Genomic DNA, 14906 nt, shown 5'->3' on the forward strand with positions numbered 1-14906 from the left:
ACTGTACAATTGATTTTTTTTTTATATTTAATATTTCATGAGTATATCTAAATATTTGTTCTGATGGAATTTTTAGAAGTTTGAAGGTAACTTAAACACTGCCAAAGTTAGGAGAGGGGAGAAGTAAATTCTTGTGCTGGGGGTGGTGGTGGCTGGCTGGCTCGCCTATATAAAGGGGGAGGGAGGGGCTTCTCCTCTTCCAGCACAAGCAAGCAGCTTGAAGCAACCCACCACAGCTTCCTTCTTCCTCTGCTGAAGCAGAGCAGGGGAGCAGAGGAGGGAGAGGTCACTCATTCACAACCTCATACAGAAGGAGGAAGAAGAAGAAGAGAAGAAGATTCACACATACATCTATAGATAAAATATATTTATACATATAGAGATTACTCAGAGAGTAGCCAAGAGAGGAGGAAGAAGAAGATGGTGTTGGTGGCGATTGGGGTGGTTGTGGCGGCGGTGGTGGTGGTGAGCAGCCTGCTGCTGCGGTGGAACGAGGTGCGGTACAGCCGGAAGCGCGGCCTGCCGCCGGGGACAATGGGGTGGCCGCTCTTCGGCGAGACCACCGAGTTCCTCAAGCAGGGACCCAGCTTCATGAAGGCCCGGAGGCTCAGGTATATACTATATTACTCCACTATGAAACAAGCACCAAACCAAAGCAACACAACAACCAACTGCTTCTTTTGACATGCTACCTGACGCGCCATACATTCCTTCCCCTGCAATCTCTGCATCATGCGTGTGTATATCTATCTATCCATCATATGCTCTGCTCTCTGCTCTGCAATAGCAAGCTTGAAGCTTTGGCCATGGGGGGAGAGGCAGAGGAAGAAGGAGCTGCTGCAGTGCTGCTGCTTTGATGATGGTGATGATGATGAAGATGTGGGGAGAGAGAGAGAGAGAGAGAGAGGAGGTGATCTGGAGGAAGGGAGGGACCTCGGAGCTGTGTCCCCCAAAAGCTCACTCATCACTGTTCCAGCTGGGAGATCCTCTCTCCCTTCCAGTCCACCAAAAAGTGCCCACCCTCATTAACACACACACACACACTAACACTCTTACACAAAAGATATGATTTTTTTTCATCCCAAGGAAAAAAAGGAGCGATTTTTTTTAATTACATCCATCCCCACTTGGCCCCCTCCTAAACTTTTCTCCCTTCAATGATCAACTAAAAGAGAACATCCACAGCACAAACCAAGCATTTGTTTTTCTTCTCCTTGTTGTTGCAGAATCTGTACTACTAGCAGCAGCATTCATCCATCACAATCATTCATTCCTCCATTTCCTTTTATTATCAACGAGAAAACTAATCAAACACTAATACCACTAGCAGTATCAGCACTAGTAGCAGTAGTACTAAAAGCGAAAGATTTTGCAGGTACGGGAGCGTGTTCAGGACGCACATCCTGGGGTGCCCGACGGTGGTGTGCATGGAGGCGGAGCTGAACCGGCGGGCGCTGGCCAGCGAAGGGCGCGGGTTCGTCCCGGGCTACCCGCAGTCGATGCTGGACATCCTGGGGCGGAACAACATCGCCGCCGTGCAGGGCCCCCTCCACCGCGCCATGCGCGGTGCCATGCTCTCCCTCGTCCGCCCCGCCATGATCCGCTCCTCCCTCCTCCCCAAGATCGACGCCTTCATGCGCTCCCACCTCGCCGCCTGGTCCTCCTCCTCCTCCTCCGCCGTCGTCGACATCCAGGCCAAGACCAAGGAGGTACTCTCTCTGCTTCTACTTCTACTTCTCCTTCTCCTTGCATGGATATCATCGTCTTCTTTTCTTTTCTTGCTTTCTGAAACAACAACAGTAGCAGTATCAGGCATTACGATCTGTCTGGTTATTAGTAGCAGTAATGAGTAGTAAATTATTGGGGAGGGTGGTAATTTATGTGGGGCCCACCGTAAGAAAATCTTGGTCTCTACTACGAGTACTACCCTGCATTAAGAAAATCTCAACTGTTGACATTAGTTAGCACTAGTACTGTACTGTGGTTCCACTGATGCTGCAAGTTGGCAACAAAGAATGGGTGGCACCACTAGCAGCCAGCAGCAGTAGGAAGCACACAGTAATTACCTTTTTGACCTCTCTTTACCGCACTCTACTGCTGATAGTACAATGGCAGCAGACAGAATGATGGTGCCTCTTGCAAAATGGGGAATGGAGCAAAGGAAGAGGAAAGGAGGGGAGAAGGAAGATCCCCCTTTCCTCTCTGGACCCCCAAAAAAGGGGAATCTCTAGCTTTTCTAGAACACTTGTACTGCTGGATAACAAAAGAAAGAGATTGATCTATCATGAGCTCTTTCCTCAGCCAGAAATAAAAGACACTCTCCCAGACACAGCATCTCTCTCACTCTCTTAGTACTAAGTAGTACATATTCATTCCAAAGTGAAATCTATCCATAATTATGGCCATCACATGTCTCAAATGCCTAAGGAACTTGTTTTTTTTTTTAAAGTAGCAGTAGCATTGTATGAGTACCTGGTTTGCTTTTGGTTGGCATGCTGAATTTCATACTTGCATGGCAGCTCACACCAATGTTTCACTTTCAGATGGCCTTGCTATCTGCACTCAGGCAGATTGCCGGCGTCTCCGCTGGCCCACTCTCTGAAGCTCTCAAGGCAGAGCTCTACACCCTTGTGCTTGGCACCATCTCCCTGCCCATCAACCTTCCTGGAACCAACTACTACCAAGGCTTCAAGGTTAGCTGACTGCAGAATTGTACTGATATGGTAATTCAGTTAAAACTCATGCACTGAAGAACTACTCTAACAAGGCACTCTTTTTTTTCAGGCAAGGAAGAAGTTTGTTGCAATGCTAGAGCAGATGATCGCGGAACGGCGATCCTCCGGTCAGGTACACAACGACATGCTGGATGCGCTCTTGACCGGTGTCGAGGGCACCAGGGAGAAGCTCACAGATGAGCAGATCATTGACCTGATCATCACCCTTATATACTCTGGGTATGAAACCATGTCGACGACCTCGATGATGGCTGTCAAGTACCTGTCAGACCATCCCAAAGCTCTTGAGCAACTCAGGGTATAGATAATCTGAAAACAAACCACTTGAATCCCATGATGAAAACCATTTCACACTTCGAGTTTACTGATGATCTGTTCACTTCTGCAGAAAGAACATTTTGATATCAGGAAAGGTAAAGCGCCCGAAGATGCCATCAACTGGAATGATTTCAAGTCCATGACCTTCACTCGAGCTGTAAGTTTGATGATGATAAACTCAGAAAGCAGCCACAGTAACAGTGTAGTCTGATCATGATGAACTCATGGGCACTTCTACTATGCAGGTTATCTTTGAGACATTAAGATTAGCTACAGTTGTGAATGGGCTGCTGAGGAAAACTACCCAAGATGTTGAAATGAATGGTGAGATATGCATGATATATATGCTGCTGCAATTAGCATCTTTTTGATAAATCTTTGGATAGCCCTAATGCAGTGCTTATTTGTTTCTTCCAGGGTATGTTATCCCAAAAGGTTGGAGAATATATGTTTACACAAGGGAAATAAATTATGATCCATTCCTGTACCCTGATCCCATGACATTCAATCCATGGAGGTGGCTGGTAAGTAAAACAGCAATCAAGTAATTTCCACTAGCACACCAATAACACCACTATTGATTGAATTGTAAGTTTCTAACCACGTAATACTTACTGATAACAGGAGAAGAACATGGAATCACATCCACACTTCATGCTGTTTGGAGGAGGTAGTCGAATGTGCCCGGGGAAGGAAGTAGGCACCGTAGAAATTGCAACATTCCTTCACTATTTCGTGACTCAATACAGGTTTGTTCATCTTGTCAAATCCTCTGTTGCTTAGAATATGTCTGGTTCTTTACTGACAAAGAAGACATGGTGTTAATCTTTTCTTTGCAGATGGGAGGAAGAAGGTAACAACACAATATTGAAGTTCCCCCGAGTTGAAGCTCCCAACGGGTTACATATCCGCGTTCAAGATTACTGATCCTGGAACATTTTGCGAAGTTAGATAGGAATTCAAATCAGATAGAAAATAAGAGTGCAATTCTGATGCTGCTGCCCTGATGACAGGATTAGAACAGCCGTTTCGCTCTTGTAACATATGTCCATGAAAATAGGAATATTATAGAGATAATATAGGCATTATAGGACCAGTAGGAAGCTAATGTAGATTGCCATCAGATGCTCCTGTATTCTTTTGGTCCATCAATTGTTGAACTAAAACAGAAGTGTCATTTGGCTTCTATGCTTCTGAACATGATAGAGAGTTAATAGACACCAGCTGTCCATAAGAACAGAACACATGGATGAAGACTTGACAAGATACACGAGTTCTCATAGAAACAGGGATGAAGACTTCAAATTTCTCTTCTCATGTCCACTAACTGAAAGAAATATGAAATATGTAAAAGAGGAAATACTGATAGAGGGACAGTAAAGGTGTACCTCAATGAACAGGCTAAAGCAAGTAAACTGCTTCAATGGTGGCTCTCAGTTTTCCCTATAGATACCAAGGAACTCATGTTAATGAACAGGGGATGCTTCAATTGGTTGGACAATATATTGATGTCGGGAAAAGAACTTGCCTCACCTCAACATACTGAAAAGCAGTATTGATTGCTAGTACAGGAGATGTTAACAGTTGTTGAAATCCAGAAGTGTCACTATTGGCTGTTGCTACTATTCATAGGACACGAAACTACATTGTGTAAACACAGAGGTGCCAGCCCACACCATTTATAAATTATATAATTCATCATACCAAAGATTATACAAAGGGACAAGTGGACAACATTTCCAGATTGCTACAGGCAAATTTTCTCAAGGACTGAAATTCCCCTCTAAATGAAGGACTACCAAAACCCTAGGTAAGGCATGCAAGGTATTCAAGTAAAGAATGAAATGATACAAAAAACACAATGCAGTTCTGTTAACTTGTAGTACCAATTCCAAACTAGTAGTTCTGCTAAGTCACATTTTTCATAAACATTACTACCAAAACATCTTTTTTGTGGTGCTGTTATAGCTTTTCTTCTTCGTTAAAAAAAAAAAACACCCTTTATTCTGGAAGATACCCCCAATTCAGATCAATGGCGTTCTTTATCACCATGAAATGTCTAAAATAAGACTACACAGCTCAGGTGAGTTGTATATTGGAATAAAAGTAGCCTGTCAAGTTATTTTGTGGCAAGATTAATAAGCCCTTGAAGTTCATTATGCTCAATTGTCACAATGAAAAAATAAACCTGAAAATGGAAATAAACTTCCATGGGACATGAGCTATCAACTATATCTATTTGAAACAGTTTTGCACTTTAATTACTACTACAATAAGTTAATGTAATAAAGCTTGTAAGACCAAGTGAGCATAATGTATATAACATACTCTTCCACCTGAAGTGCAGTGTCCAGAATCAATGCACGGTTCTGAAACCAACAGGTGTAACTCCAACTGAAATATAACTCAAAAACATTGTTTTGCAAACCTCAATAAATTGCCAACTGCAATGCCTGGATTAGATAGATGCTTTCACATTCACAAGAAAACAACTAAAGAGACAAAAAAAAAAATACTGATTACAGCAGTCATGTATGCACAGATTGACGGAGATGCAGCAACAAAGCCACATGCATATTGCTACACTCCACTCTGTAGTGCACTGACAGAATAGAGTTTCTGGCAGTACATATCTTTGCAACACAACATAAATGATCAGAAGTAGCTACAGGTAGAGACAGACACACGTTGCATGAACAAGCGTGACACTGTACTCAAGAACTGGTACATGGTTGAACAGAAGAAAGCATATGCCAAGTACATGTGCCTCTCTCACTTTCCTCTCTACTATCTCAGTTCTCAGATGATGTACACACACTGGCACACTGCCATGATGGCATCCCATGTGATGAAACAAGTACAAGACTTCGCAGATGCATTGCATATTCCCCAGACTATTGGATTTGGGAATCACTGACTGGACTGACATTGTGCACGGAGCAAGACATACACCATTACACATGGGCAGAAGTAAAAGAGTGCAGAGTTCATATCTAGCAATATGGAATAATTTTCATCCAAGCAGGAATGGGTGATTAGTATTTTGGTGAGATTTAAGGCAAAAGTTCACTCAAACAGAGCAAATCTAAGGAACACAAGGAATGCTAACATAAGAGAGTACAATAATGGAACTGTAGAAAAAGCTAAAAGAAATACAAACACATGTATTTAATTTTGTTGTTGAATATGTTTATATGTTGAGCAGGTAGACAGCACATTGAATTCAATTTAGAAGAATGCCAATCAAAATAGCAGGGTAAAGCTCGATTGCAGAGGATAGCTCAAGATCACCTCATTTTTATTTAGTCTCTTAGTGACATGAACTCCTACACTTGAATTGATTTGGATTATATTCTGGATTTCATGAAAAATTCAAAAGATCTTATGATTAATCTTGTTATTAGAAAGTCCAAAGTTTTACTCTGCTTTAGCAACGTGTCACATATTTTTGCAGAACCAACACCAAATCTGGCATTGTGCACTTTGATTATGTTGACCAACCAATGTTGCAGATGAGGCAGCATGAGCTGAAATTCTTTCGATGGGATCGGTGTGGTCACATATTTCACCTAGAAATATTTTCATGGATGGTCATTCAACTAACATTGGCACTTGTGAAGCACCGATGCTTCTTTTACTCATCTTTTGAGAAACATTCAGAACCTTTTGAGAAACCAATTCCGGTGTCAACAATCATTCTCCACAAAGGGAGGTGTGTCATTTCTGTGCCATTACACCCTTGAGTATCGTTCCATGGCCACCTGCTTGCAAACATCTCCTTAATTCAAAATTTGATAACTTGTATTGTGGAGGGATCCTCTCTCAGACGTATTACTATGCAAGGGGCATCATCACATAATAGCAACTTGACCTGAGAATAGCATCGTCTACTTCTTGAAACTTCGCTCGATCACTTGAACTATCAGGTTTATATTAAGTATACCCATGAGGCTATGAAACTTCTCTTTGCCAATCAAACAACGCACTACCAATGGGCAACCCCGTCTTAGTATTTGCCTTTTAATCAAGGGCTGTCGTCCAAGATTCTCCAAGAGTTCGAAGACATCTCTGCATTTTGAGAGTGGATGACAACTTGCACCAATATCAGTTTCAGTATTCAAACTTGGAAGACTCATCACCAGAGCCATAACAATAGCCTCTCATGTCTATCAAAACTTCAGAGTTTGTCTAGCGCTAACCATATGCAACTGTGATGTTGAGCACAAAGTGAACTATTCTTTCACCATTTCTTTATCTGGTGCTTACCATAGAAAATAATATCCAAATCAATTGGCCCAGGACTATATCTTATTCCATCAGTGGCCCAACTCCTTCTCAATTTCTTTGCTGTCTCAAGCTTTGTTTAATGTGGCCCATATCTTAGCAGCTTCCTGAGTAATTCATGTGGTCCAAGCTTTATTGTCCCTCTTAACAACGGAGTTTTGAAACAATGGTTCATCAGTGACACATGCAAGTGCAGTTTTATACAAGCAGGCATGTGGTGTAATGATAATGCATGAATCTCTCATGAGCTGTAGGGATGTATAAAGTTACTGATTCTGTGACCTACATTGCTCCCTAAAGCTATGACAACCGCTTGCTCTTGGGATCTTGTCTTGGATGATTATCCTGATTCCTGAAAAAGAACAGTACCTTGAGAAATTTGTTTGTGCATTTCTGTGAGTCAACAAACAGGCTGACATGGGTACAGCAGCACCTTATTAAAGAAACATGAGGGAACACTGTTGCAAAAATGCTGAGCATTTTTCCTTTCAAGTAGTAGCATTGGGCAGCAGGAATTAGCCGTTTAACTCTATCCTTGATAGAGAACATGGGATTTAGTACACGATACCATAGGATATATCATGCTTAGCTAAATGGTTGGAATGCCCTTTTGGGGTTTTGATTTTTGTCCAGAAAAAAAAAATGTTGCTGAACAGCTCTACATTGCCTGCAAAGTATCAGGCAACCTCAGACATGAGAAAAAAATACAGAAATATTACGGAATATAAGAAGATTTCATGACAAGTCAACCTTTTAGGCAGATATTACAGAAGAAAAGGTTCTCAATTGGTATCTGAACAAACAGCTTCCTTTAGGGCTAATCTACCAAAGGAACAGTACTTTTACTGTTTTACAACATAAAACAGTCCTTAAGCTGATAGCCGGAATGGAAGAGCAATGGGTGTTTAGAAACTAAATGTATGACGTGGCAGAAATAAAAGAACACAATAGAAGTAAAAAAGACAGTACAATACGGAATCAACCAATTATTTCGTTCCAATCCTCAAAAAAAAAAAAAATCAAGCTTATCTGAACAAGTAGATTTATAGTATTATTTTTCTATCTTGACAGACTATGTCTTGCGGAGCAAATGAGAAGGAACAATGGCTGAATGAATAACAATTACTGGTACATATGACGTGCAAAGTGCTATGGAAACCAGCAATTTTAACAGTCTATTACGACCTTGTTTTATATTATAAGTCATTTTGACTTTTTTTCCTAATCAATCTATTTTTTTAATTTTGACCTAATTTCTAAAAAATACAGCAACATTTTGAATAGAAAACAAACGTATTATCAAAATATATTTAATGAAACTAATTTAGTATTGTAGATGTTGCTAAATTTTTCTATAAATTTGATCAAACCTAAATAAAACAACTTATAATGTGAAACGGAGAAGAACCACAAATCACCACAAACATGCATTGCGCTGACAGCGCCGCAACGCATTGCCACAAACTGGAGAAGGTTGCAAAGAACGGCAGTAGGACTCGACTAGAATACTAGATTCCCACATTGTCACACAAAAGAAACAATTAATATACCATGATAAACATTCAGCAAGAACTCCCGTGAGGCCGGAGCACCATGGCGAAGCCGAAGCCGGCGCCGGCGGCAAATTGAAGAACAGGCGAGGCGACGGCGCAGGATGCGTTGATTCGATGAATGAGCGGACCAGTCAACCAGGGTAACTCCCAAGCAGATCCCTATAAGCTACCCCGTGCGGCTGCCATTTGCGAACCAAGAGAGAGGATTCCGCGCCGCCGAGGCGATAAACGGCGGCGGAGTCTCCGGGGGGAAGAAGAGGAGAGGAGAGGAGAGTGCTAGCGTATTATTATCTGTTCGTAAACCCATGGATGAAGCGTATTCCCCAAGTACGTGTTCTACCATGCGAGTATTTATTACGCTTCTGCCCCTTATCTTGAGATAGATGGAAGGGCATGTATGTAATTTTAGTTTGCAGCAGCAATCAATCTTCTTCTCCCCTCTCCCCTGGGGTTTTTGCTCCTCTGCTCAGCTCTGAGCTTCTTCGTTTGAGGGATTTTCTTCTCCCGGGAGGCGGAAGAGGCGTAGGCGAGGATTCTTGTAGGAATCCTCTCCTCTCCATTGATGCACCGAATGGCTTCTCTTCTTCTCCCCCCGCAGTTTCTTTGCTCCCTGCCTTGTAGTACCAACTCAATCAGGTATGTAATGCTTCATTTTTCTGTGTAATGCAGCTTCTTCTTCTTCTTCTGGTAGTAGCTGATATGAGTGCGTGTGGCGATCTCTTTCGGATTGTTTGAGTCGCCACCATATGGACCCTAGGTTAGGGAAGGGAAAGGAGCAGCACATGGAGTGGAGATTGTGGCATCTTTCTTTGGCCCCAAATTTCCAATAGATCTTGGGTCTATGTTTTGTTTCATCTTTTGATAACAACTATTTGATTCTTACAAGATGAACAATATGTCATCAAATTGTGACGTGTACTCGATGAAATATATATATATACCGCTTGTACCTAGCCTTGTCTGAATATGCTCCCACGTGGTATGGTAGCAGCTTCATATTTGAATCGTGTGATAACATTAGTTCTATCTTACATTCACTTATTCTTTATTTTTTAACACATCACTACTTACATTATGGTTTAAATTCCAACAGTTATTAGTGACTTGCTTCCGATGTGTAATGTGCAGGAGCCATTTACATTATAAGCCCCACTTCTTGGGAAACATTATGACTAAGCCTAAAGCTAAAATGAGGCTGCTCAACCGAAACGTAAGTTCCATGGCAAAGAAGAGCTCTCAAGATGTAGCAGAAGGTTCAAGTGATGATGAGAGTGACGGCGAGACATCAAAAACCAAGAAAAGAGCTCCGAGACGTGGAAGAAAGAAAGCCACCATACAAGCATCAGAAGGGGAAACACAAGAAGGTCAAGTGAGCACTGAAGAAGATGAATCCCCTGAAGGGACTAAGAAAATAAAAAGGAGGGGCCGCAAGAAAGGTACATATTGCTTGCATATTTTCAGTAGAGTACTTCCTTCAATAACTTAAGAAAAAAATTATCGTAAACCCTTAGCAAGTCATGACTTCTCTCCTATGTTGCAGCTGCAACTACTGCAAGCTCATCGGAAGAGAAGGACAAAGCAAAAGAACCAAAGAAGAGGGGCAGAAGAAAAGTTAAGACTGTAGAGGAATTGAGTGACAATGAAGGGGAAGATCTGGGTGAAGATCTAGTGCCCTCCAATGACAGGCAGGAGAAAATTTCAGCAAATGACCTAGAAAGTAAAATAGCAGCATTGCTATTAGAAGATACTGATGATAATGATATTAACAATTTAATCCCTCTTGTGTGCTGCTTTGGGCCTGCTAAGTACTCATTTATTCCTTCTGGAAGACCTGCTAATAGGCTGATAGATCATGAAATTCATGAGGGAATGAAAGACATGTTCTGGTCTCCAGATCAATTTGTAAGGGCACCAGGAGGATCATCATCCAATGTTGCTCTTGCTTTAGCAGCTTCTGGTGGCCGGGTTGAATTCATGGGAAAACTAGGCGATGATGATTATGGTCAAAGTACATTATATCACTTGAACGTCAATGGAGTTCAAACTCGGGCAATTAAAATGGACCCTTCAGCGTTTACTGCCATGTCCTTGATGAAGGTCACAGGTAGGGGTAGCTTGAAAATGAGCTGTGCTAAACCTTGTGCAGAGGATTGTTTTGTCCAAACTGATATCAACCCAGCTGTTTTAAAAGAGGTAAAGACGAGTACATCAAACAATATTTTGATTACACCTTATCCTCTACAATATTATCTATTACTACATGGTTTAATGATAAACTGTATGCACACTTGTTTGGTCTTGAGAAAAGTTTGTTTGTGCCATGCACATTGTGGCAACAATAAATTGTTTAAATGTTCACATGGTAAAGTTATTTTACTATGCTGACCTATCATTATGTTGTGGTGCATTTTCTTTTGTCAGAGATGATTAGTTAATGAAAGAGTACTACACGGATCAGAAGATTTGTATGTCACACATTGTTTTGTTAGTTATAATTAATCTGGTATGGAAATTTTACCACATAAAAGCAAATTTTGTTGAATAATTCTGTTCCTTATACAGTTAGAAAGATTCTATTTTTCTTTATCACAAGAAGAGCTTGCTAAAGTGAAGAAGTTGCTTTCAGCTGATGGCATATTATACTGTTTAGATGTGCAATTCATAATTCAGTTGCATATAGTAGCACATTTAATTCCAGATATGTAACATTGTTTGCAATACAGAAGTCATTATATTTATATCAAAAGACTTAAGGAACAACTAGGGCTATACTGCTAAATTAATGTACTTGTCCAAAAAGATAATAAGAGGAAATTACTCAACTCGATTTCTATCAATTCAAACTTGCTATCTATTAGTTGACCATGAATGTGTCAAAATGATACTATGTACTATAAACAAATGGGAGGTTTACCTGTTTTCATTGCCGTGCTTTGGTAGGTTCAGAAAAAGAAGTAAATAAAACACTTTCAGTTCACAACTGTGCTTTTTCTACATGTTTGCACTTAGCATGGTTATTTTTTAGTCAGAAGACACATAAACCTGTACCATAATGATCTTAATTTTTTGTAAAAAACCTTTTAGCAGTTACGGCACTACAAGCTGCTCTGTACTGGAACTTGTTGGATAATATCTTTGCTAATGCTGAATGTCTGAAAATTCCCAAACTCAAAATAATATGAACATTAAAAAGCAACTACTTAAAATATTAGGTCCCTATGGGCAGGCCATATCTGAAATTAGGTAAATCAAAGATATCTACAATCCCTGAAGAAAATACTGTCCACTTATGTGTTATATCTTATGTAAAAATCAGTTGTTTCTGTTTGTTAATGCAGGCTAAGATGTTTTACTACAATTCTTCAGCTTTGCTTGAGCCCACGACACGATCATCATTGTCGAAAGCAATTGAGGTTTCCAAGAAATTTGGTGGTGTAACATTCTTTGATCTCAATCTTCCACTGCCATTATGGTCGTCCAGTAAGGAGACCAAGTCACTTGTCAAGGACGCATGGGAAGCTGCTGATATTATTGAAATCACTAAGCAGGAACTTGAGTTCTTGTGTGGCATTAAACCATCTGAGAAATTTGGTACGAAGGATAATGATAAATCCAAATTCACTCACTACAGCCCAGAAGTTGTTACGAAATTGTGGCATGAAAATCTCAAGGTCCTTTTTGTGACAAACGGCACTTCTAAGATTCATTATTACACAAAAGAGCATGATGGCTGGGTTCGTGGCACAGAAGATGCACCAATTACTCCTTTCACCGGTGACATGTCACAATCAGGTGACGCCATTGTTGCAGGTACTGCATCTGATGTTCTTTTTTTTTTCTACTTCTGCAGGATATGCCATTTTCATTAATGACACCAAAGGATAGCAAATGCATCATTACATACGTGTTCTACTTTCATAAAGCAGGAACATACAAATTCTTTCTTGGGAGTAGTTATAGAACTGTCGACAGTTTTTGGGATGAAAAACTTTCAAATGTAACTACTATATAATTGCATTATAACTACTATGTAACTAATATGTAACTGATATGTAAATCGAGTGTAACTCAAAAAAGCATGATGGAGCAGCTGGTTAGTTGAACAAACATCCAAGTTGGAGGTGTTGGGTTAGATCCCTGCTGCACGCGTCTGATTTTTTTTTTCCGTTTTCCTTCACCAGCACAAATCTCAAAGCATATTAGATGGCTTAAAATTTGAAAGTTTTCACCCCTGTTAACTGTCGACACTAGTATAGCAAATCCGTTCTTTCAAACACTGTATACAAGTTTTTTTTATAAAAAAATTACAGCTTCAGCCTTTTATAGCTTATATCATCAGATCCCAGCATGATAATAATTTAGTGACACTTCATTTTGTGTTCATGTTTATTTTGTTTGTGTATCTTGAACTAGCTCTGATGACATTTTAATGTGTTCTTCAGCTCTGATGAAGATGCTGGCAATTAACCCTCACCTGGTCACTGACAAGGATTACTTGCATACTGCAATGAAACATGCTATTACATGTGGTGTCATTGACCAGTGGTTACTTGCACGAGAACAAGGGTTCCTTCCCAGAGAAAGAGCAGATCCAACCAGTGAACAGTTTGGAGTGAGATTCGTCACAGAGAAGGAATACCGTACACTTCCTGATTCCATACATACAGAGGATTCATCAGAGAGTGAGCTTTTATATGTGGAGTGAACAAAGAAAATGCAGAGGCATGTAATTTTCAATAGAGGGAAAAACCTACAGACATCTGGTGATTTTTCTTGAAGCACCATTTATGGGAACTGCTGCTCTTAACTGGAGTTGGTATTTAGAAGAACTAGTTGTAACCTGCAGGCTCTAGGTTTATTTTTTAACACAGGGTAATAGCCTCAAGATAAACTAACACATCTGTATTGTCAAATTTTGGGTTAAGATTTTGTTGTAAATGTGCATGATTATGGGTGTCAGAAATTTTTCCTAGAACAGATGGATGCTAATTATATATTTCACTGCAACTCCACTATTCTACCAGATTACCAATTGTATAATTAAGCTATCAGTTATCAATTTATCTTCGCAGTGGTGTGCTGCCGGTGCTACTGTGCAATGAAGGTGAGTATGCATATCTAGTGCCCAACAATGTTTTTTATTACTAACTGACTAGCATCTAATTCCCTTTTCAGACAAAAAGAAAAGCCTCTTAACATTGGAGCTACATATGTACTTGGGTCCAAAATAAGCTCCTAGTTGGTTGTTATAGATCTTTGAACAAGGTAAGATGGATATACTTGTTCCTAGATTGCATCATTGAATGTAAATGGGGAAATCATGTGACTGCAAAAGCACAAATAGAGCAAGTTTTCTGAAAGCTAAAGTTCATTATACGCTGAATTTTCTGCAATCTACAAACTAAGTATCTGATACATGCATTGCTAGTGAACCTGATGTTGAAAGCCAATTGGCTAAGCAAATAAGTTAGCTTTCTGCCATGTTATACTATTGTCTTTTAAGATTCAACAAGACGATGTAAAATCAGTCACCTGATCTACCATGAGTTACTCTCAACTATAGAAGAATAATTTTCACCAAATTACCCTTCTAAGGCAACTATCAAATAATACACTTCTAAGCAGTTAAACATAACTACACTTTTCGTTGGAAACCATTTACATTTTTTGGAACAAAGTAACTGAAGTGTAATTTTGTAAAGGGTTAGCTGATAGTGTAGTTCTTTCATAGCTTTCACATTGGAAGTATAGTTTTGTGAAATTTACTCTGAAGTGTTGTTCCAAATCTTACTGTTTCTATGTTGGTTTGTTTTTCACGCAAACCTGTCCTAAAGAAGAGAATGATGATCTACGCCCTTTAGCTATGGTTTGGGTTTGGTCTGTTCTTGAGATCTCGTGGTCAACTGGCCATACAACAAATTTCCTGTCTACCCTGAAATTTGAGCTCTAGCAGTCCAAGTCTTGGACTGGATGACCTGACTTCTATCTGGGTTTTTATACCATACTCCCTCCGTTT

General features: G+C 40.2%; 2 protein-coding genes across 2 annotated transcripts; both read left to right on the forward strand.

Annotated features, from left to right (window-relative positions):
* The first annotated feature begins 206 nt into the window (after nt 1-206).
* Nucleotides 207-4271, forward strand: LOC127767630 (cytochrome P450 85A1). The gene is made up of 9 exons (XM_052293028.1): nt 207-611; nt 1376-1709; nt 2544-2693; nt 2785-3033; nt 3124-3210; nt 3299-3377; nt 3471-3577; nt 3678-3802; nt 3893-4271. Exons 1-9 carry the CDS (start codon nt 421-423, stop codon nt 3978-3980), a joined length of 1410 nt encoding a protein of 469 aa, XP_052148988.1. The 5' UTR covers nt 207-420; the 3' UTR covers nt 3981-4271.
* A 5030-nt stretch (nt 4272-9301) lies between these two features.
* On the forward strand, nt 9302-13897 carry LOC127767187 (fructokinase-like 2, chloroplastic). The gene is made up of 5 exons (XM_052292442.1): nt 9302-9526; nt 10019-10326; nt 10431-11083; nt 12229-12700; nt 13333-13897. The coding sequence occupies exons 1-5, from the start codon at nt 9453-9455 to the stop codon at nt 13593-13595; spliced, it is 1770 nt and encodes a 589-aa protein (XP_052148402.1). The 5' UTR covers nt 9302-9452; the 3' UTR covers nt 13596-13897.
* The last annotated feature ends 1009 nt before the right edge of the window (nt 13898-14906 follow it).

The sequence above is a fragment of the Oryza glaberrima genome, chromosome 3, assembly GCF_000147395.1.
Source record: "Oryza glaberrima chromosome 3, OglaRS2, whole genome shotgun sequence".
Lineage (NCBI taxonomy): Eukaryota > Viridiplantae > Streptophyta > Magnoliopsida > Poales > Poaceae > Oryza > Oryza glaberrima.

What these genes read in the sequence shown, in the direction of transcription:
- LOC127767630 (XM_052293028.1), top strand. Translation starts at nt 421, where the DNA reads ATGGTGTTGGTGGCGATTGGGGTGGTTGTGGCGGCGGTGGTGGTGGTG. An exon ending in TCCAGGCCAAGACCAAGGAG is followed by an intron (nt 1,710 to 2,543) that starts GTACTCTCTCTG and finishes TTTCACTTTCAG; the next exon opens with ATGGCCTTGCTATCTGCACT. An exon ending in CCATGACCTTCACTCGAGCT is followed by an intron (nt 3,211 to 3,298) that starts GTAAGTTTGATG and finishes TCTACTATGCAG; the next exon opens with GTTATCTTTGAGACATTAAG.
- LOC127767187 (XM_052292442.1), top strand. Translation starts at nt 9,453, where the DNA reads ATGCACCGAATGGCTTCTCTTCTTCTCCCCCCGCAGTTTCTTTGCTCC. An exon ending in AAGGAGGGGCCGCAAGAAAG is followed by an intron (nt 10,327 to 10,430) that starts GTACATATTGCT and finishes CCTATGTTGCAG; the next exon opens with CTGCAACTACTGCAAGCTCA. An exon ending in ACCCAGCTGTTTTAAAAGAG is followed by an intron (nt 11,084 to 12,228) that starts GTAAAGACGAGT and finishes TTGTTAATGCAG; the next exon opens with GCTAAGATGTTTTACTACAA.